Genomic DNA, 23,764 nt, shown 5'->3' with positions numbered 1-23,764 from the left:
TAAACGAAAGCAAGCGGTGACAGGATTCAGTCCTGTAAGCATCTGCAGTGAGTGTTTGTTTGGTACGGTTTACTAAAGCCACCGCGCTTTCCTCAACATCACCAGCCGCTTCTGTTGCTTTTGGCCCCAGCTGGACTGCAGGCAGACGCGGGCAATCCTGCTCAAGCACAGTGCCAACATCCCTTGACACGCGGCCAAAAACATCAGCCAGCGTGATTGGGTGCCATTGAGAGCGGCTGTAATGAGAGCTGCTTAGCACTAGCGTGTTGCGTGACTAGCCGCCTCTCTCCTCATCGGGCCTGTCCAGGCTCATACACCGGAGGGCAAGAATGGAAAAGCAAAGCGAGACGTTCAATAGAAAACATGTTGCGCCGGCCGTATATTGAGAAGTAATTCAAGACGGTTGACCTTGTGTGTTCTTTCTTTCTGTTTTGCATTAGGTTCCCTCTCGCTCTCTGGAACCAATCCCGATGTTTCTCGTACGCCGGTATCGTGCTATTGTAAACTCCCTGCGGTGTTTCTATGAATAATGATCAGACCTCATGAGGAATATATTCCAGGGTGCTCTTTTATTTCTTGTTTAATATAGAGGAGGAGGAGGAGGAGATGATACGGCGCTGTGAACTTGTGATTAAACCCTCAATGCTGCCGTATTAAACCAGCGCGGACTGTTGTACACCTCCCTGAGTCCACACAGAGAGCTGACGCGTGCAGTCCTGCGGGGATCAAACATGCTCTTGGGAATAGAAATTCATTTGAACTTCATTATGATTGGCACATTTTCTGACCCTTCACCTTTGACATCCACAGAGTGTCCAAACATTAAAGCTTTTAATCTCTCAATATCAAACCTCACCTCATCGCTATTCGCATCCTGCCTCGTCTCCTTTATCTTTCTTTTCTCATTCATTTCGTTTTCTCGTTTGCTAAGTCTTGTCTAATCTTTTTCAGCTTCTCTTCACTGTTGATCATATAGTCGTTAGACACAAGAGCAAATCCATTATGGCATCGTAAGAGCACGTGTCTCTCAGAGCCGTGGATTATATTTCACTTCCAGATCTTCTGATCAATAGAGAAGTGATCAGTCACAAGCATTAATCCATAATCCGTATCCGTATCCGTGTGTGTGTGTGTGTTACTGTGGGGGAGCAGGTGTGTAAAACCTCTATTAGCTAAAATGTCAATATTGTGTGTGTTTGTGTGGTGCTGAAGTGTGTCTCTCTCTCTGACAATCTGTTTGTTGTCTTCATGTAAATTGTTTATATCCGTTCAGACTTTTGCTGGCATGAATAATTTGTAGCTTTATAAATATATGGCTTTACACCGCTCATTAATATGCACAGATGATGACCCCCAACCGCATCACGCAGACCTCTCATTTTCCTACAAACTTCTGACACAGCGAGCACACTCACACAAGCACCCTTCATAGTGAGCGTGTGCATTAGTGGCAATGGCAGGAGCCAGCTGATAGGATTTCCGCTTTCCTGGTGTGGCAAACGCTCGCTCTCCACTCCCTCGCTGTCTGTTTTTTGACCTTTCTCTCACGGACACATTTTCATTGGTATTGGCTGCCAAAGGCACACACGCACTGAGAGCGAACCCGCGCAGATGATGTCGTACACTACAACACAGTAATGACAGATATATATGTGTGTTGTGTGTTTCAGGTGACATCGAGATCAGTGCAGTACAGAAGGTGTGTGCCCTCTGTGCCAGCGATGGGGTGGCGTGAACTGACCCTTGACCTCCTGCTCCTGCTGCTGCTGGTGTCACACATGGAGGCTGTGAGCTTTCCAGAAGACAACATCCCTCTGGACGTGGTGGACAGACACTGTAAGACCCACTGCACTTCAGCATTCTCAATTATTCACTTCATTTAGTTTTTTAGGATCATTTGCTGTGGTGCATTAAAGGGCATACATTTAGGGAAAAGAACGTCTCCGAAACGGCTTTACTCAGGAATTCAGTTTTCTGATCAGGTCTGTTGTGGCCTTAAGAACATATATCGCTATTGTGTTTTGTTTAAGACCCATCCAGTGTTTCAGATAATCCGATGATTCTGTGTAGACGTTGCATGAGTTTAGGGAAACGCCCCTGCATGCTGACAGTGCAGCCAGTGTAATATTCATTACTTTAGCAGGCCAGTTTAACTCTCGTCGATCAATAGAGACGCGGATCTGTGCTGACGAAAACACTGAATAACGGCTGGTGTGATTGTTCTGCAGATGTACGACAGTACCCGGTGTTCCGCGGACGCCCCTCTGGCAACGAATCTCAGCACAGACTGGACTTTCAACTGATGACCCGGATACACGATACGCTCTTCATCGCCGGCAGGTATGACAGCACTGAAACAAAGCGTGTGATTGCACTGTCTGAGGCCTTTCATGAAAACGGTTTTCCTTCTGTCGCAGGGATCAGGTTTATCTAGTGAGTCTGAGAGAATCCTACAGGAACGAGATCATCCCGTACAGGGTGGGTTCACATCAAATCACTTTACGACCACACCGCTTTCCATATAATGACGCGTCGTAACCGGCCGTGACGCAGTAACGCATGAAGCAATAAATCTTTGCTCTTCAATGTTCATTCCAGTTTTACGCCAGCTGCCACTAGGTGTCGCGTCATGCCCCGCCCACTGTTTAATCATTGGTCAGAATATAAAAGCACGATAGAATATTTAGATAGGAATTGTGTCTATGATTGGTGATTTTTGCAAAATGGATCAATATTGTGTTTGTGTGATGTCACAGAAGCTGACGTGGCGCTCTGGACAGGCCGACAGAGAGACGTGCGCCATGAAAGGAAAACACAGAGTGAGTCTTGAGCATGAATCAAGCGTTCGTGCGTTGTTTACCGCACACAAGCAAGCATTAATCTCACTGTTCGATCTCCTTGCAGGACGAGTGCCATAATTTCATTAAAGTCGTGGTTCCGAGAAACGATGATCTGGTGTTCATCTGTGGGACAAATGGTTTCAACCCCATGTGCCGTTACTACAGGGTAGGTCACTGTGTTTATGAGAGCTACGTGTCAGTCGGTTTGTCTCTCCCTCTCTCGTTCACTGTGACTCATGTCCCACGTCTCTGTGTTGTCTTGAACTGTTTAAGCTAATAAGTAACTTGTTAAGAAGTCTGATTTGATTGGGAGCGGTTTTACAGTGCACTTAAGATAAAGGCTCATTATCTCTCTCTCTCTCTTTTTATTTCCGTCATGTATTCAGTTGGACAACCTGGAGTTTGATGGTGAGGAGATCAGCGGCTTGGCCCGATGCCCGTTTGATGCCAAGCAGACGAACGTTGCGCTGTTTGCCGGTATGAGACCTGTCAGGATAATGAGGAGGATGATGAATATCTTTGCCGTGACTTTTAAAGGTTTTGGATAAAATTAACGCTCCAATGAGAGGCCAGACTGATGTTACACATAAATCAGCGAGAGAGCCTTCTGTTCTCTCTGTGAATTCGTACACATGCCACAGCTCTTCAGTGTATGCAGCCCATATATCCTAGTTGTCTCTACCCTTTTGTCAAATTGTTCATTCTTATGGTATAACTTTCACTAAATTTTGTCAACTGGAAAAATGCGCCTCACAATAGTGTTATTGCGGTTTCTGCAACTTTGCCTTTGACGTACAACGAGGATGTGAGTGTTAAGGATTTAAGGTTGTGCTGTTGATCTTGCTATGAACTTTTCATGTGTTGGCATGACTTGTGTTTAAGGTCGCCTTCATTTGTGTGTTTTAGATGGCAAGCTATACTCGGCTACGGTTGCTGACTTCCTGGCGAGCGACGCTGTCATTTATCGTAGTATGGGAGACGGTTCTGCCCTGCGCACCATTAAATACGACTCCAAGTGGTTAAAAGGTAAAAACACATCTTGTATATGTGCATCGTGTACTGGTCAGTGCAGCAGACATTTCAACCAAACCCCCCCACCCCAACAATGCGGACTGGATGCGACAGAGCAGAAAATGGCGGGTGTTAATGTAAAATACAGTGTCCTGTTGAACAATCTAGGTCAATACGGCACGCTAACAAAAACGCATGAAAATGTAAGTGTGAGGTCAGTGGTGAAGACGCTAATGCTCGTGTCTTGTGTTTCTCAGAGCCGCATTTCCTGCACGCTGTGGATTATGGGGATTACGTCTACTTCTTCTTCAGAGAAATCGCAGCTGAACACAACAACTTGGGAAAAGTACGACTCTCACCACACTGAGCACAACAACACACAGAGAGAGAAATGAGAATGTTCACCACGGTAAAGTGGTGCCAAAACAAGCAGAAATGTACACAATTACCATTGTCATTTGTTGGAACGGCTGAAAAAAGAACACATTATCAGCATTTTTCATATGTGAACTGCTAGTTGAGCTCATAAATGTTGTGCTCGAAGGCTTTGATTTAGAGATGAGCATTTAACCCTGAGGCTTCATGTGTCTCTCATTTGCCTCTGGTCTTGCTTTAAATTTGACCATACATCGGGTGTTTTCAACCACAGGCTAATGAATATTTCAGTGGAGTAAAGATTGCTGTAAACACCTGCGTTGTGAGAAGGTTTTACAGCAGTGAATTATTAATCTGTGCTTACATTGCGCTAATTCAAGCCCTCCAGCAGACTGCAGAGGAAGGTTCTGCCGTATATTGGGAGAGAGAGAGAGAGAGAGGAGATTATGTTTTATTTAGAGTGTTTCTCGCTCTCTGCAGGCGGTTTACTCCAGAGTGGCTCGGATCTGTAAAAATGACATGGGAGGGTCTCAACGGGTGCTGGAGAAACACTGGACGTCTTTTGTCAAGGCCCGTCTGAACTGTTCCGTTCCTGGAGAGTCGTTTTTCTACTTCGACGTTCTCCAGGCCATCACGGACATCATCGACATTAACGGAGTGCCGTCCGTGGTTGGAGTTTTCAGCACCCAGTTGAACAGGTGAAGCTTTTGAAAAATGTCTCTAGAAAATCTCCTCATGAAAACCTACAACAACATCTGAGACCGCTGTTTGTGGTTCATTCAGTATCCCGGGCTCAGCTGTGTGCGCCTTCTCCATGGCCGACATCGAAAGTGTCTTCCGTGGCCGATTCAAGGAGCAAAAGACGACCGACTCGGTGTGGACTCCTTATGCTGAGGAGAAGCTGCCGAAGCCCAGGTCAGTGTGCGCCCGCCGCTGGTGCGTGACGGGCTAATCATTCTGAGATGAATTATTAACGGCTGATAATTGAACATGCTGCATATTTAACCTGCGTGTGCGGTGGCCATATGGAGGCTGGTGTAGATTTACAGGCTTGTGACACGTGACTTCTTGTCCTCTTTTCCTCAACCGGAACTTTATGCGTGTGTGTGTTCAGACCCGGGTGCTGCGCGGGACACGCTTCAGCAGAGTCGTATAAAACCTCCATCGACTTTCCAGACGAGACCCTTCAGTTCATCAAGTCACACCCCCTCATGGACGCCTCGGTCCCCTCCATCAGAGACGAACCGTGGTTCACCAAAACAAGAGTCAGGTACGGACGCAAGGTTTTAAATGCAGACTCCCATCTTTTGCTGGGTTACGGGTCTGTTCTGGTCTGGGTAAAGAGAAACCCTTAATATTGCATTCTGCACCAGTCAAATGATGGAGTTCATGATACGTTTGATCAGAGGACTTTAATGTTTACTTTTGTGCCGTGTCAAATCTGTGTTGAAATGAACGGAACCACCAACACTATGTACGATAAAAAGATTGTTTGTCTCACGGTTTAATGTCCCATTTCAGCATGAAAGTTTCATTTCCCTCATGTCTGTAGGTACAGACTCACGGCTCTCGCTGTCGACAACACTGCAGGACCCCATAAGAACTACACCGTGGTGTTTATTGGCTCGGAGGCCGGCATCTTGTTAAAAGTTCTGGCCAAGACGTCCCCGCTGTCTCTAAATGACAGCGTTCTGTTGGAGGAGATTGACGTCTTCAACCAAGCCAAGTATGTTCTCACCCTATCATTATCTCAAACTTCACTCTCATTTACAGTTGGCTAGTGGTGGGAAACGTATTTGTAGAAGTAAGAATTATTTGATAAAGCTGTCTGTGCATAAACCTCACAGTTTTTGAGGTTAGATCGTTTTTTTGTAGGCTTGTCTTTCTGCTGAACTGCTGATTAGTTTTTCTGAAGAAAAACCTGACTGACAGGTAGATCTGATAACGTGTAATTATTTATCCTCACTTTCTGCTCCGCTTCTCTCCCAGGTGTTTATCCAGCAATGAGGATGACCGGAGAATTCTGTCTTTCCACCTCGATAAAGACTCGCACGCGCTGTACGTGGCCTTTTCCAGCTGTGTGGTCAGGATTCCTCTGAGCCGCTGCGAACGCCACACGTCCTGTCAGAAGTGAGTCCTCTCTACACGTTACTGTCATCGTGTGTGTGTGTGTAACCTACAGGCTGGTCTGTTGTAAGGTCCTTTAGAGTGTTGATAAAGGTCTGTTTTGTTTCGCAGGTCCTGCATTGCTTCAAGAGACCCATACTGCGGGTGGACGTCTCATGGAGCCTGTGAGCGCATTTCTGCAGCTACACAGTGAGTACTTTTAAAGTATTGAAATGGCATCAGACAAAATAATATAAAACAATAGCCATTAAGGCGGCAGTCCGTAACATTTGCTTCTCTTTCAACATGATCTCTGTTTGAAGTATCAGCATACTTTAAAACCGATGCCTTTGTGTCTCTCTCTTTGTCTTTCAGAAGTGGTTATGAGCAAGACGTTGAATTCGGCAACACCGCACACCTCGGAGACTGTCACGGTGAGCTCGTCGACGCATCTCCTTTCAGAAACAGCATTAGCTAGTAGTTCTCACATCAGTAACCCCGTCACACTCGCAACTGAGGAAAATTAACACAGACATCAAACTAATTCCACGTGTCTGACATTAAACTACACGCATACATAGAAACACAGAAACACACACCTGCTTAAAAGTAACGCTTAAAAACCAGAGGAAAACCAACACACACTTTTATTTGGTAGCTTAATCAAAGCAGCCTTCTATGATTTCAGACTTTTATTTTATGCTGATTTCCTGTTCCTTTAATTCCTTTAGAATTTTTGGCCACTACATCAGCGCCAGATTTCAAATCATATGGCGACCCAACCTCTGGTTAGTTTCCTGTACTGAGTTCAGCATTCTCTGATTCTGCCTCTCTTTTCTTTCTCACCACTGCCACCTATCAGAAATCCGCTCTTCATCACAGCATCATCATCGTCGTCATCTTTAGGAAAGGCTCCCAATCTCTCCACAGCCCATCATTTCATCTTTCGTTCATTCTGTCTCTTTCTTCTTGCATGGAGACATGCTGTCTCTGCCTTATTATCTCCCTGGACTGTGTTGTCGTGTCCTGAATCGACTGGAATTAGTCTTCATCCTTTCCCCCTCTCAGGCTCTGTACAGCCATTACACACCCTTGTGATGCTCCAAAGCAGCAGGGTCACTCTTCAAAGGCTGAATAATTATCACTGAATGAATCGGACAAATTTGACTCCGTATGCACTAACCCCCGAGCGTTTCGATGAACACGTCATGCGCAACGGTTCTTAACACTTTGTTTGTCGCTACAGACATGGAGTTGGCGACCACGTCGATCAGTGTGCCCGCGACCTCTGAACCCATACAATCACCCCAAACCATCCCCACTCAGACCACCCAACTCCTTGGCTCACGAAAATTTGTGCCCTACGATGACCCAGCCACATCACATTCTGTTGAGCCTTTCCCAGGTGTGCTGGAGGGTAAGGCCTTGACCGGAGCGCTTTGCTCTGCTGCATGGAATTCTGGGTCATAGCGGCTATTAGTGCGTCTAATCATCTGCGACAGTGTACGTGCCTGTGATAGCAGCCCATTGCTCAACTGAATTGTGTGATAAGCAATTTTGCAGTCAGTCACACTACCTTAGCAAAGTTGAGAGAACCATATCCTCCTAGAGGAGTGCACGAAAACCTTCTTTTTAGAAAGCATTTGGGATGACGCTAGCAGCTATACTCAGATTCCATCAGCGTTGAAAGCTTTTGTTTAATTTTCCATACTCTTATTGTCTGTTGTGTTACTATGATTTGCTTCTCATCTTATATTTTATGTTAATTTTACTTAAATGGATTTTTGTCTGAAAATGTTCAGCTGTATCTTCTGTATCTGTTTACATTTTACACTTTTCTTTTACCTTCATTCTCCACCCTTCTTTGGGTTTTAGGGAAGGCCTTGCCTCTAAGCAACACTTCTCGTGCAACATATACTCATCGACTAACTTTTCCAAATGTCTCAGAATACTGATCGAACTCACCCTCGGGTACCACAAAATACTAACTCAACTGATACCGCAAATTGTCTGCAACAAAACCTGTACTAATGCAAATCCTCAGGATACTGGGATGCTAAAGCTCTTGCTAACTAGTTGCTCCTGTTTTTGCCAATAACAGCTCTATGCTTTGAGTCACTATAAATGGTTGAGTACCTTTGGGGGGGAAAGGACCCTCCTGCCCTAACATAGCTGCCGAGTGAACAAGTGTGCAAATGTGTGTTAACATGTTGTTTGGCCATCTGTGTTTGCAGGTGTGTGGGAAATACAAGCAGGCGAATCTAACCAGTTGGTCCACATGAACATCCTCATCACATGTGTGCTCGGTGCCTTCCTGTTGGGTGCATTCATCGCCGGTATGGTCGTTTACTGCTATAGGGATGCCTTCCTGCGTGCACCACGTAAGATGCCAAAAGATGCAGAGTCGGCCCAGTGCTGTGCTGATTCCACTGGCAGCTTTGCCAAGCTCAACGGTCTGTTCGACAGTCCCGTCAAAGAGTACAAACCCGATATAGATTCTCCCAAACTCTATACCAACCTGCTGAGCAATGGGAGGGAAGCACCAACCACTGGAGACACAAAGACAATGCTCCTGACTGGACAGCCACCGGAACTGGCAGCGCTGCCTACGCCTGAGTCCACACCCGTGTTGCAACAGAAGAACCTTCCGCCAATAACAAACCAGTGGGAGAGAGCACACGGAAAGCCGAGCGGCTGCCGCAAAGACGTGTCACCCAAAAGCCCACAATACTACCCCTCAAGTCCACCCCCCCACTGCGCCATTCCCAGCGCTGTGGTGCTTCCCAATGCAACCCATGAGAACAGGGCCTTTTTCAGTACCCCCGAAGGGCATCAAGCTGAGAAAAAAGTCCAGAATGGTGATCAGCATGGGTCCAAATCGGGACGCAAAGACCAACGGCGGACCGTTGACGCTAGGAACACGCTAAACGACCTCTTGAAGCACCTGAATGAGGGCAACCCCAAGGCCATCATGGTGGAGGTCCCCAAGTCCCGTCAGCACCTGATGTTGGATCCCATTGTGAGCCCGACAGAAATTCCCCCCAAAATCCCAAGCCGAGAGGCTTCGTTGTACTCTCCCTCTTCTTCATTACCCAGAAATAGCCCGACCAAAAGGCTGGACGTGCCGACCACGCCGACTTCACCCACAGGTCAGATGGGAACTCTTGAGAGACAGCGGTATCACCGCAACTCTTCCCAGCGACACTCTATATCCTCACCACCTAAAGGGCTGCACTCACCAAGTGGGGCAATTGTGTCCCGACAGCCCAGCCTTAATAGAGGCGGGTACTTGCCCCCAACCCCTACCCCTCCCACCAGACTAGACTCTCACGGGATGCCAATGGCTATGGCACCCTCGATGTCCCGGCAAAACAGCTACAGTGGTCACGGATCTTTACCCCGAACCTCCATTAAACGGACAGCGTCGTTAAAGCCCGATGTTCCCCCCAAACCCAATGGCTTTGCGCCACAGACTGCACAAATGAGGCCGGTGAACAAATATAGCTACTGAGAAGCTCGGTGGGATTTTACTCCATGAACGGACAGTGGAAGTAAAAGCGTTTGGCCTGCAGAGCTATGGCGTGCCTGTCTCGGGTTTCCTTCGAAGGTAGAAGAATGGCTGGTCAGACCTTCTGCTTCAAGTAGTTCGCTTAGTTCCCAATGACTCTGTGCCCTTACGGACAGGTGACGCATTCTGATCTTTAAGGCGGCAGGGACGCCTGAGGTCATATGCGATCGGACACCCCGTGCACTGTTCTCCCAGTCAATGTGAAGTGTGAAAACACAGGAAACATGACTGTATCTGTAAAACTGCTTGCGAAACAAGACGTTTCTTCAGAAGACAGATGGAATGAAAGGGATGTATCGTCTGTTTGAGTTTGACTTGTCTCTGGAGCTAACCAGTATGCATTCATTGTCCATGTTTGTTCAGAAAGTGGAGAGCAAGCTTGAGTGTATTAACATCTGATGTTAATTTATCATTTATGTGTGCAAAAGAAGTGTCCAGGGCTACTACACCTGGGCAACTGAATTTAAAACTCACAAGGGGCAAAGTGCCCTTCACAAGTGTAGACGAAATGTTTGACAGGCGTTTGGCAGGTCACGCGGTGTCAAGCTTTTAAACCTGTGGGCTCAGCACAGGATCACGTCGGTCAAATGTACAATGTTCCCTTTGGTCACTGTTAGACGCAGAAAAACTCTAGTGTCATGAAGTCGTCTTTCAGCTCTGACAAAAGACATATTTTTGATCGACCTCCGCTTTCTCACCCATGCAGGTCTGTCTAATCAATGAAAGACAACAACCATTTATTATTGAGGCTCAAATTTGAAAACCACACCTCCTTTATTCTCAACAGACCAGCCTCGTTTATATAGAATTTAGCATTTGTCCAGGTGTTTGAGCTTGTTTTAATGAATTAAAGCCTCAGTTTCGTCCAAAACAAACAGTAACTGCACAATCGCTGCAGTACCTACCAGTGTGTCGTGCCAGTGAGCGTTCTTAAACATACTCACTCTTAAATAGTTGTTTTGTTACAGGGCAAGTTTAACGAGATCAGTGTATTTGTGTGCCTTATTAAAGTCATGAGGGGCTGGCTTGGTCTTGGACGTTTCATCAAAAATGATCTTTGAACGAAGACTGCAACCAAATATTTAATATCAGGGGGACCAAAGGTTAAAAAGATTCTGCCGTTTCAAAAGCCACTCATCTGTATGTTTGGGTGGAGGTAACACTTCACAACTGTACAATGGTGTTATTTCAGTGAACTGGGAGTTCGTAGAGAGGAAAATACATTGAAACAAAGGTTCTAATACTGTATTGCCACTTATGCGTATCTGGAAGGTGCTAATTTGTGATAATGAGATACCATGTAATGAATGTATTATGCTCCTAAAATTGACAGCAGCTGATTTTCAGCTTGATATTCCTCCACACATGAATCGATAGGATCATCTACGATTAGACACTCGCAGTTTGTTTTTCATAACTTGAGGATTTCGGCATATTGAGATGAAGCTTGCCCCTGTTTGTTTACATGGTCTGTATTGAAGCGGTTGAGCGGACTGATGCTGATGCTATCACCTTCTAAACATCAGATTTATTAAAGAAGAAAGTTGATCCTGTGCTCTGGTTCAAGTTGTCCTGTGTTGAGCTGCCTTGTAAATTGCAATATGAACCTGCCATGCGAGTTCAAGCCTTCACGTTCAGTCGATACTGTGTAAAGAAAACAGGCGGGTCTACCATTGAGTTTCAATACTGTGTAAACATTGGCAGTTGGACTACAGCTTTTTCTTTTTTTTACAGAATATTTTAATGTGTAGATATTGTAAAGCTGTACTGTGAAAGTGTAAATAATTACAGTCATTGTTTAAGAATATTTTTGTTGACTTTTTTTAACACGGCATGTATAGTTGAAATAAAATATTACTGCACAGAAGCACTTTTCTCCTCAATGTGGTGTTACAGACTGAATGGAAAGTGATCAGCGTTTACTACAGCCATTATGCTCCGATACAGATTCTTTTCTTCCCTGACTTACTTTCTTCTGCAGAACACAAAAGAAGATATGTTGTTAACTGGTCCCTGTTACCAACTTTCATCAAAATATCTTCTTTTGTGTTCTGCGGAAGAAAGAAAGTCATCCAGGTTTGAAATGACAAGAGGATGAGTAAGCGATGACAGAATTTTATTTAGTACAATATCTTTAGTGTTCCATAGAGAAACGTGTTTTTCTTTCATGGTCTGAAATAGGGCTGCAACAACGAATCGATAAAATCGATAAAAATCGATTATTAAAAATGTTGGCAACGAATTTCATTATCGATTCGTTGTATCGCGCGACTATAACGCGCGCCACATGTTTGAGTGGCGTGAGCGTGGCGTTTCTGTAGCGTGTCAGCAGCGTGTCAGCTCTGTGGCGGCTGCGTCGTGTTTTCTGTATCTTTGCACACCAGCACCGTGCCTGATGCGGCGCTGGCGCGCTGCTGCTGCTATAGGTGACATAGAGGGAGGCCGCCGACAGACAAGGGTCTTGTATTCACGACAAGTTCAAACTTTTTTCACATAACCTACACCTTCCAAAATCCGAAAAATGAGTAAGTAGGCTGTCTGTTTATTTAAATAACATTTCCAAATGTTTTGTAGCTTTATTACCTGATGTTGGATCGTCACTCAGATGACACACTAGACTACGTTGTTATTGTAGTGTGTCATATTTTTTTCCATTTTTAATCACATTGTTAAGAGCATAAAAACAAAAATAATTCAGTCACCAATACATTTTGGGGTTTAATACGAACCACAATTCGTATTAAGATGATTCTCAGATATGTTATTAAAGATGTAACGTAATCAATTGATGCACGAGTTTACTTTATGCAATATGTGTTTAAGATGGACATAAATTAATATTCCCATTCAATGCAATGTATCTTTTCATTGGATATAGCCTAAGCATTTTCTTGGAGGAAGATTTTATGGAAAAAGGTAGTTAATTGGAGTATTCATTTGCAACATTTTAGTAATAATATCTCATACTTAATAGGAATATTAATGTATAATTTATTTCAATATTCACTTTTTGTTTCTCCAAAAATGCATTTTAAACATGATTTAAGTCCTGATGTTTTCTACAGTGGACATGTAAACCCCGTAACGTGTAGATGTTGGTTTAATGAAATTCAATTTGAAAATGCGATCAAATAAATGATGATTAGCTTTCAAACATCAAAATGGCATTCATTAATATGTATTCGTGTACAAAATTACATATAAACATCTTTTCCCATTCTATTTTGCCTGGAAACGCTTCCAACACGCTTGCGTGTCTCGTGAAAAATAGGCGTCGATTCAATTCCTAGCATGCACGCGTTTTCCGTGCGGCTCGTCTCTGGCAGGCAGTGTGCAAGCTCTAACCTGTTAACATGGGAGCCGATTTAAAAACGGTCACGCCAGGCTTCTGAGACGCTCACGCCACGCATCTAGTGTGTCACAGGACTAAAAAAAGTTGATCGCGCCGCGCAGCATAGCGGAGAAAAAATACATTAAAAAAGCAGAGCGGAGGTAGAGGAAAGACCATCAGAGAGACCCGAAAAAATTCCAGAAAAAAACAGCAAACCATGAGAGGCTTCTTGATGGGAAATGCATCATGTAAACCACAGCAAGCTGTAATAATAATATAATAAGTAATAATAAAGCTTTTGAAATATGTTTTGCAATGTCAGTTCTATTTTTCAATAAAGGGTTGAAAATGAATGCTTTTAAAAATTTGTATCCGATTCATCGATTAATCGAACAAATAATCGACAGATTAATCGATTATTAAAATAATCGTTAGTTGCAGCTCTAGTCTGAAAGTAATTAACTGTTTGGCATCTGAATAAAAGGATAATAGAAAAATAAGATCTCAGTTGCATTTGGAGTCAACCGCGAAAGCCTTGTTACCTGTTCACCCCGATCATAATAATAAGCGGTAATCCTTGTTGATGTCAGTACAGTTGTTGGTGCTGGTTTATTGAGCCTTAACTGAAGTTAACAATGCTCGCATGTGACTTTTCTCTTGTACTAAGATAACATGAACGAAGACGAATAAATGCTGTAGAAGTATGGGTCCTTATTAGTTCAGGTTAGGTCATGTTGCATTACAATCGGATTTTATTAGTTAACAATAAATCAGTTGAAGTATTACCAGATAAGTAAATAATAAAAAAAGACCCAAACTTTGCTTTTAAAGCAGAATCCTGCCATACATGCTGAGACAGTCCCTCTGGAAACCGAATCTGTGGGCTGAAACCCAAAACTGCATGACTGAAGCTTCACAGATGAGAAAGCTAGCACACGTGGTATTTTTAGGCTCTTGTTTTGCAATCTCTGTGGACGAGAAGCCATTCCACATCTGATTGGGAAAACCTCCAAAGTCATTTGTAAGCTGAGTGCCCAACATTTGGTCCACTGGCTCTGACTACACACAGCGATAACATCATACACTCAGAGGTGTTCTCTAGAATTTTAATGGCGCTCCACGTCTAAATAGGTGTGTTCAAGAATTTACCATTACACTTGATGCGTTTGGAGTGGAGGACATTTCTTCAAGAATTCTGTAAACTTCATTCTGCCAAAGCTGGTTGAAGCGACGGTTAAACTAGAATAATCATACTAAATAACTCGTTTTTTAAAACCATAATCGCAGATGATTCTTCTGCACCAGCAAAGTTCAACCATGGTATTTGTAGTAAAATGTTGTTATACGAATGGAAATCAATACACCAAAAACCATCATTGTGTACATATGTGCTGATTAAAACACACACATCATTATATTGTCTTGTTTCCTGTATTATTTACCCTCATGATGACTTTAAAACGTCTCCAGTCGTAGGACATGTCATGCATTAAAATCAATAATGCACAGCTCCCCGTAGATTAACAGGCTTATACCATGGTCATTTGTTAATGGTCAATTTTCTGCCTTATGTCGCAGAGATGTGGAGCAAAGACATATAATAGATGGACAATGAGGTAGCTTAGAGATGTTGCTGTAGGTAGTAACACAAGACTATAAAGCTGCGAAAGTAAAACTGTGCTCCGCTGCCAGACCTATAACTGCGACTAATTAAATATCCCATCTCCTAAAATGCAGTCTAAAGTATACATGAACTTACATGAACGTTTTCCACTTTCGAGTGCGTGTTTGAAAAGATACATTTTCGTTGACAAAAACACAGTCTCAGTGTGGACAAACGGCAAAAACAGAAAGAAAAAGATAAGTAAAGGTCTTAGCCAACAACTTGAATAGGTTCTACTGCTGGTTTGAAAAGCCTGTTTTAACACCCCACACCCTCTCTGACCATCTCACGACACAGCCATCAACACCCTCCCTCCCGCTGCTGCTCCTCAGCCTGCCCTTAAGATCGGTGAGGATGTACACAGTCTTCAGGAAACTGAACATCAGGAAAGCAAAAGGCCCAGACGGCATCTCCCCAGCTTCACAATGATCTTCAATAGATCAATGGAGCTGTTTAATGCCCCCTCCTGCTTTAAATGCTCCAACATTATCACTGTACCCAAGAAACCAAAAAATGCAGGGCTAAATGACTACAGACATGTTGTTTAAAGTCCCAGTTAATTCTGATATTTTTCATGAAATAGTTCAGCGTTTTTATAGTAAATAGCTTATCGATGTCCTCATAATCTTCAGTTAAAATATGATAAAATGCACTTCTGACCTGTAATGACTATACATCTAAAATGACGTAAATAAGACGGCTTGGGCGGAGCATTCCTGTAACTCCTTCACTTCAGCTGTCAGTCTGCAGCCAGTTCATTTCAAAATCAATGCAACAGCTGTTTCTACACATCTCATCAATTCCCAGTGAAAAACGCAAACCACGCCCCCCAATTTTCTCCTTTGACATTCCTTGTGTCTGAATACAAACGATCAGGACGTCCGGTTCACAGGCACTTTAACGTATGAGATCATGAAGTCATTTGAAAGACTGTTGTTGGCTACATGAAGGACATTACTGGACCCTTGCTAAACCCCCTGTAGTTTGCTTACCGAGCAAACAGGTTTGTGGATGATGCAGTAAACATGAGGCTGCACTGTATCCTCCAACATACCAGGGACTTATGCGAGGATCAGGTTTGTGGACATCAGCTCCGCTTTCAACATCATCATCCCTGATACTCTCCTGTACAAACCGACACACCTCTGTCAGTGGATCATCAGCTTCCTGACAGACAGCAGCTAGTGAAACTGGGCAAACTCACATCCAACACCCGCACCATCAGCGCTGGAGCTCCACAGGGATGTGTGCTCTGCCCACTGCTCTTCTCCCTCTACACTAATGACTGCACCTCTCAAGATCCCTCTGTCAAACTCCTGAAATTTGCAGATGACACCACAGTCCTCGGTTTCATCCAGGAATGGCGCCGTGTCGGCCTACAGACAAGATGTTGAGCATCTGGCTATTTGGTGTAGTCAAAACAACCTTGAGCTGAATACACTCAAAACAGTGGAGATGAGTGGACTTCAGTAGAAACCCCCCTGTAATACCCCCACTCAACATCATGAACAGCACTGTGGCTGCAGTGGAGTCATTCAGGTTTCTGGGCACTACCATCTCACAGGACCTGAAGGGGGACGTTCACATATGGCGCTTATCCACTGAGTAGTACTGCAGAGTACGGCCGTTTTAGGTATAACCTCGGTTGAGGTTCCAAGCGTACTGTACTGATACCAAAATTTGACATGTATACACTGCAAAAATAACTTTCTTATTTAGTCGTCTTTTCTTATTTCCCAGTAAAAAAAGTCTAAACATTCTTGAATCAAGAAGTATTTTCTTGATGAGCAAATTGACTTAAGATATTATACAATATTACATTTCAGTGAATTTGTGCTTAAAACAAGCTAAAAAATCCTGAATTGAGTGACTAAGGAAATGGTAAATCCTAATTCAAGATTATTTTTCTTACTCCATTAAACCCAAATTCACAGAAATTTCATATTGTTTGACTAAAAACAACACTTATTTTCCTAGGTCCGTTTGCTTATCAAGAAAATACTTCCTGATTCAAGAATTGTTAGACATTTTTACTGGAAAACAAGAAAAAAAAAGACTAATAAGAAAGTCATTTTTTTGCAGCGTACACACAGATCACTGATTGAGCAGAGAGAATCATGACCAGTGTTGATGGATTTGCAAAACTGTGACTGTAATATAAAGATTGAGACCCTCGAGTCGTACTTAACGTGATGGTACCATGGAGTGGAAAAGCACCAATAGAGGCTGTTCTTTCTTTGTCAGCTGAAAACGTTCAACTTGCCACAAGCACAGATGACACAGTTCTACTCATTGAAGAGTGGTCTTCAATGAACCGAAGAGAGCTCATGTAACTCCGCTCTTCATCAGGTTACACTGGCTCCCTGTTGCCGCCCGCATAGAGTTCAAAGCTTTGCTCCTGGCCTACAAGACCAACACCGGATCTGCACCATCGTATCTCCACTCGCTAATGCAGATCTATGTTCCTGCCCGATCACTGCGGTCTGCAAAGGAACAACGACTAGTGGTACCATCCCAAAAAGGAAAAAAGTCACTCTCCGGGACCTTCTCTGGATCTGTTCCACATTGGTGGAATGATCTACCTGCTGCTACAAGATCAGCAGACTCGGTTGCCATCTTTAAAAAACGCATTGATTTATCCTAATTCTTTTCCCTTTCTTCTTATTATTAAAAAATAATAATAATAAAATAAAAAAATACTAACCTCACTATTCTTAGCTTTGTATACTGTGCTAGTACTGTGTACTGTGCTTCTCCCCTTTGGGCAGATGTTACAGTGATCTCTGTCTATCAAAACTATCTTGGCATACATTTTTTCCCCCAATGCCATCTCCAGCTTTATTACTCCACCACCACCTATCTCTCTCTCTTGAGTATTATGTAAATACATATGTATATTTTATTTATACAACTGTTTGTACTGTAAATGCGCAAACCTGTACATAAATCCTCTCTACCACATTGTATACAACAACCGGTGTAACCCCTCTAGCACGCACCTTTAGTTTTAGTTTGTAATTGAATGGAAATGAAAGAATTGGTCAAGTAGTGAGTTATTGAGTGTAAAGGAGGTATGAATGAACTGTAATTACAGCAGCCAGCAGGGGACAGAGGGGATATTTCATCACACACACACCGTCCCCAGGCTCATGGGCTGTGATTCATTGTGTTGTCATTGAACCTGCAGACCAAGCATTGGTTAATGGAGTTTGACCAAACAAAGACACAAAACTCATTTCTCACCGCTTAACATGAACACAAAACCACCCTGAGAAAGACATTCATCATCATTATTTTTACCTTAAAATCTACACTCTGAACACACAAACAAGTCCAGAGATGTCGGGTGAAGAACAGATAGGAGCGAAACATTCTGGAGTTAAATGTGAGCAATGAATCACTTGCGTCCTCCTGTTGAGTAATGAGGTTTCTGTTCATAAATCTAAGTTCAAACAGTAAGATTTCGGTAAGATTCATATGAAAAGAACAGTTCTGATGAGCGATGGGAATCATCTGATTGTTAATAAACTTCTCCGGTGTCAATAAAGGTCTTGTGCTCTCTTCACAACATGCTGCACTTTTTCTGAGGAAATCGCAAAATGTTTTCATGCATGATCATTCATGCAACCAATTCCAAATAAAAACAAGCTGTCAATTCCCAACCCTGTGAGCAGCACAGCACAGGTAGATACACGCTACTGGTAATCCCACATTCCTCTGGACTAAATGCACCCCAGCTCTTTGTTCTTCTGGAGTTTATCCAGAGAGGAGTGTTTAGACATGTAGATAGGACCTCCATCCACCAATGCACCATTATTAAAAGCTAAATTCAGTCGTGAGCTCCTTTGAATGAGCTTAATTTAAGACATGTGACGTGAGACAGTCATCAGGCGGCCGTTTGTGAGCCAAAGTGCTCCTGTTTTTGTTTGCACAAGAGGCCCTTCATTTGCTTTTAGCGAGCATTCTAGTGGAATCACACCCTAAAAACACACTGACACACACACACGCACTCCCTGGATTTCCACACGCAGCGCTGTGGCCAATTCCCCGAGAGGCCCAGCTCCAGAAAAACACATTTATATGCAGTCCTCATTCCTGCCGCCTCAGCGCTCTGATGTTTCTCACTGTCCCAACACTGTTATACTGGACACATCACAAGCTTCTCGCAGTGGAATCATTTACTTTACATCAGGAAACATGATCATTACGGAGACGTTTACAATGTGCCAAGATTTTATTTTTATAGATTGTATGTTAAAAACAAACAAAGCTGCATGCAAGTCATTCATTTTGTCAGGGCAAGCCAGAGAAAGAGTTCAATATCTGCTTGTTTATCCGTGTGTTAACGGAGTCAGAATAAGTCATGTTCTCAGTTGTCTTCGTCAGTGATTAGAAAGCAGATATTGAAAAGCAGTGATTACTCACTCTCTCTCTCTGTGTCTCTCTCTCTCTCTGTGTCTCTCTCTCTCTCTCTGTGTCTCTCTCTCTCTCTCTCTCTCTCTCTGTGTCTCTCTCTCTCTCTCTCTCTCTCTCTCTCTCTCTCTCTCTCTCTCTCTCTCTCTCTCTCTGTGCTCTCTCTCTCTCTCTCTCTCTCTCTCTCTCTCTCTCTCTCTCTCTCTCTCTCTCTCTCTCAAGTACTCCATGAAACCAAATGGAAGAACCATGTCTTCTGAGGAAACTATCTACTGAAAAATGCATTTAAAATGCACTTGAAGTACTCAAAGACTAACCTGCACATCCTACATACATAAAGCAGAACGTCTTAGTCATTTAAGAGAAAACAGACACTTCAGGATACTTGAAAATCCTTAAATCTAGTATATCATGAGCTTTAACAATTAGATAAAAGATTTTTTATTCAAATATCCACTACAGCAGTGGTTCTCAAACTTTTCAATTGTACCCCTGGTGTAGAGTGCATTGCTTCACCGCCCCCTCATAAAAACTTACAATCTGTTCTTGGTTTAATTAAAATTCTGTCATACAATGCTGAACATCAATACTTTTCGTTAGTGGTCTTATTTGTTTATGTTTGATTACATAAATGTCAATATTTCATATAATGCCACAAAAATCTTTGGCCCCCCTGGAACAATCTGGGGTCCCCCGGTTGGAGAACCATTGCATTTTAGCATTGAGTGACGTATTATGTTCACTTGTGTAGTTATATAATCTCAGAAATTTGCTATTTAACCAGTGTGATGGTCCCCCCATCATGTCATGACATTGCCTGTCAATAGTGTCATGTCCAGATTATTCTCAGTTTCCTCGTTTAATGTGGGATAAGTGATCTTCAGAAAGATTTGAAAGCAGTGCTCTCGAGTCGCTTTTGTTCATTTTGATAAGTGTCTGCTTAATGTAAATGTAATAGAGACTTACAAAAGTGAAAGTGAACACGCAACTCAATAATGACAATAACACACACTATACTGCAGCAGTAGCCGCAACCTTTGTTAAGTAAAAATTTAGAGGATTGTGATGTCACAACTGTAGGAAGAGGGCTCGTTGTAGACCCTACGTCCTTAAAAAGTCATTTATGTTAAAGAAAATATCTGTCTTTGATGTAAACTTAAAGCATCGTGATTTGCGGACTATGCTGTCCTCACAACTGCGTCACTCTGAAGAAGTTAGACAGCTAGCTAACAAACAATCACATTAAGCAATTTATACTTCTCAGAATGTTTACTTCTGTGATGCTTTTTAATTTTCTTGTGAAACTGACAATTTACAAACTGCTCATTAATTCGTTTGGTATAGCACATATAAACGCATGCACTGCAATCTGCACAATATTTCTTTCATTATCATATTACTTTGATCATAGTTTAACAAGAACCAATATTATGTTAACACATAATATGAATGCTTACAGATAGTAAATAAATGTACAGGCATGTCTTTCTCCAAGGCAGAGATTGTTTGCGTGCTGAACTGAAATTGATGCTGTACGTTGACTGAGATCTAAAGCAACACTGTGCATGTTTGGAAGAATAACAAACTTCAATGGTGGAAAATGACCACCTGGGGGCGACTATAGACCATGATAATGGGAACACGCATTTATTGACGTTTATTCATAGCGCTCATGGTAAAAAATTATAGTGCGGGATGCAAAGGTCTCATTTACCTAATTTAAAAAACATGTTTTTTGTAATGCATGTAATGCACATGTTTACATTCTGCGGTCTTTGGAATAAAAAAAGGGTCACATTTCAGTATAGGGCTAACAAACCATTAACTATGACTTCCCCCAATAAACTCTTAATTTGTTGCTTATTAATAGTTAGTAAGGTAGTTGTTAGGTTTAGGTGTTGGGTAGGATTAGGGATGTAGAGTAAAACATGCATAATATGTGCTTTATGGACTTTTTTATTTCTCAAGACAGGCTTGATAGATTTTATTGCTTTAGTCATAATTTTAACACTGTTAAGAACTGTTTAAAAACTCCAGTTGGTTTTACTGATCATTGTTTAGTTCTATGTCACGTTTTCAGATGCTAACACAAATGGATGCCCCATATCGATTGTTTTTTGGTCTGGAAAGAAAGATTGGTCGGAGCCGTGTTATGCACACTATACGCTCTGAAAGTGGGCAGGATTTCAGAGAACCCGCTGACATAAGAAGAAGGGCTGTGCAATTTTTTTGTTGAGTTGCATATAGGTGAATTTAAAGAGGATGAAGAGTAGTCTGCCAGTTTTTATGAAGGTTTACTTAATGTTTTACAGGACTCCAAGAAAAAGCTTGATGCGCCTCTCTCTGGACAAGGGCTTTTAAAAGCTCTCATAGATATGAAACCTGGTAAAGCACCAGGTATTGATGGCCTTCCTGTAGAGTTTTACAGAACCTTTTGGGAAAAGGTGACCTACAGTAAATAAAAAACTGCCATCCAGTAAGTTTATTGTGCTCTGATCTGAAAATTCTCTCGAAAGCTCTGGCCAACGGACTAAAAGAAGTGATGGGGCAGACCATTCACCCTGATCAGATCTATTGTGTGCCTGACAGGTCTATTTCAGACAATATCTGTCTTGTTCGAGATGTTTTAGATAGAGTGGAGCATCAATACCTTTGGAACCCCCAAGAGGCTTTTGGGTTTGGGTCAACTTTTATTGTAATAATCAAAGAATTGTACCAAGATATTGAAAGCGTACTGAAGATCAATGGTGGCCCTTTAAAGACAGGAAGGGTCATAAGAAAGGGTTTTGCCCTTTCTGGGATGTTATATTCTTTAGTCATTGAGCCTATGTAAAGTATGCTGTGGGCTTGAATTGATGGTTTTGTGTTTTGTAATGACATAGTTCAACATCAAATAATAGCGTATGTGGATGATGTCATGGTTTTTATAAATGGGCAAAAGGATGTTAATAACTTGATGTACATTTTTAGGGTTTTGGTGTAATTTCTTCAGCTAAACTGAACTGGGGAAAAAGTGATGCTTTGATTAATGATAAATGGAGAACTGGCACTCCAACCTTACCTGGTGGGTTAACTTGGAAGAAGGGGGGTCTTGGGAGTATATCTTGGAGAGTGTTAATAATTAATATTTGAATAGCATCAACCCTGTGGGACAGACTCTACTGTGTGGAACCTCCCACTGGACTCTTACCACAGCTGCAGGCAAGATTAGTGGACTTCTTTTGGGACAAGTTACACTGGGTACCTCAGGATGTACAAATTTTGCTGGTGGAGGAAGGTGGACAAGGCCTGGTGTATTTGTGGTTGCTAACAAATTACACCTGAATGGATTAATTGTTTTTATAAAAAAAACTGTTAAAAGGTTTGGGGCTCGTTTACTGTTAGAAGACTGGGAATAGCTAATTCCCTGTTTTGGTTACTGGAGGAACCCCTAGTCAATGGCAGATCGAACATTGCATTTACATTTAGTCCTTTAGCAGAAGCTTTTATCCAACACGACTTACAAAGAGTTCATGGAGTAATAAGCGATATGTCATTCAGGAGCAATAATACAATAGTGCCATATCTATTTCAAAGATTGTGTGACTCTAAGACTGTAAAGCTGGGACACATTGCAAGAGTTGCTGGACCTGAACTGAATGGAATCACTGCTGTAGAATCTTTGTTGAATATAAAGTAAATCCGTTATACCTCAACGATTGTGGATCTATGGTTAAAGAGATTGTCTGTGGATGATTAGGCACTCTTAAAAAGACACAAGGAAGAAACTTTATTACCAAACGAGAAAGACCCTTTTCCTAAATGCTGGTTTACACCAAATCTTAAAGATATGGCTGGTCCTTTGTTAAATATAGATAACCTTCAGGACTTGGTTTTTGAGGAACTTTTTAAACCACCATTAATCAAGAAATCTGGAGACTTGCAATGGAGAATCTTAAAGGTAGCTGTTGCTGTCAATTCTTTTGTTTCTATTATTAATCTTAACATCAGAGATAGCTGCATTTTGTTAGAGCTCAGGGAGATCATCTTTCATTGCTTTCTGGAGTGTAACAGGCTTGTGTGTGGAGTTTGCGTGGTCAGCAGTGTGTCCTCTGTCCTTGTGTCTCAACAAGGACGGATATCCTGTTTGGTCAGGCTTCCTGTTACTTGCACTCTCTTTAACATTAGTGTATTTTATTCGTAGTATACATTGTTACTTATCACTGTCGTTGCCAACTTATCCTGATAGGTGAAGATCTTAAACCAAAATTGATAGTTAACTCGGCGCTGTTTGCATAGCATTAGCGTGCTAGCTTGCTTTCTGTTTACACTGTTAAATATCATCTCGCCTTCTAGTTGTCTTGTGTGCGGTTTCTCTTTTAGTTGGAATAATGTTAATTTTAACTCCATGGGCGTTAGACAACATGTGTCAGGACCCACTCACCTTCGTAATCATTCTTTAGATCTAATACTGTCTT

The 23,764-nt window shown here is 42.5% G+C and overlaps 1 protein-coding gene across 5 annotated transcripts in view; it reads left to right on the top strand.

Annotated features, from left to right (window-relative positions):
• sema6d (semaphorin 6D) overlaps positions 1-11,767 on the top strand; it is a 14,328-nt gene extending 2,561 nt beyond the window's left edge. The window contains exons 2-19 of one of the 5 annotated variants that reach the window (XM_079465548.1): positions 1,671-1,836; positions 2,229-2,340; positions 2,418-2,478; positions 2,757-2,819; positions 2,905-3,006; positions 3,227-3,317; positions 3,747-3,866; positions 4,109-4,197; positions 4,707-4,924; positions 5,010-5,141; positions 5,341-5,496; positions 5,779-5,952; positions 6,216-6,356; positions 6,465-6,542; positions 6,708-6,766; positions 7,064-7,120; positions 7,579-7,749; positions 8,567-11,767. In XM_079465548.1, the coding sequence (XP_079321674.1) occupies positions 1,722-1,836; positions 2,229-2,340; positions 2,418-2,478; positions 2,757-2,819; positions 2,905-3,006; positions 3,227-3,317; positions 3,747-3,866; positions 4,109-4,197; positions 4,707-4,924; positions 5,010-5,141; positions 5,341-5,496; positions 5,779-5,952; positions 6,216-6,356; positions 6,465-6,542; positions 6,708-6,766; positions 7,064-7,120; positions 7,579-7,749; positions 8,567-9,843 (3,216 nt within the window). In that variant the 5' untranslated portion in view covers positions 1,671-1,721 and the 3' untranslated portion in view covers positions 9,844-11,767. The remainder of the gene's footprint in view (positions 1-1,670; positions 1,837-2,228; positions 2,341-2,417; positions 2,479-2,756; positions 2,820-2,904; positions 3,007-3,226; positions 3,318-3,746; positions 3,867-4,108; positions 4,198-4,706; positions 4,925-5,009; positions 5,142-5,340; positions 5,497-5,778; positions 5,953-6,215; positions 6,357-6,464; positions 6,543-6,707; positions 6,767-7,063; positions 7,121-7,578; positions 7,750-8,566) is intronic. The other 4 variants (XM_079465549.1, XM_079465551.1, XM_079465550.1 and 1 more) reach the window with 4 other exon arrangements.
• Positions 11,768-23,764: the final 11,997 nt, after the last annotated feature.

This window comes from Barbatula barbatula, assembly GCF_947034865.1.
Source record: "Barbatula barbatula genome assembly, chromosome: 10".
NCBI lineage: Eukaryota > Metazoa > Chordata > Actinopteri > Cypriniformes > Nemacheilidae > Barbatula > Barbatula barbatula.
This window is presented reverse-complemented; position numbering and strand designations above follow the sequence as displayed.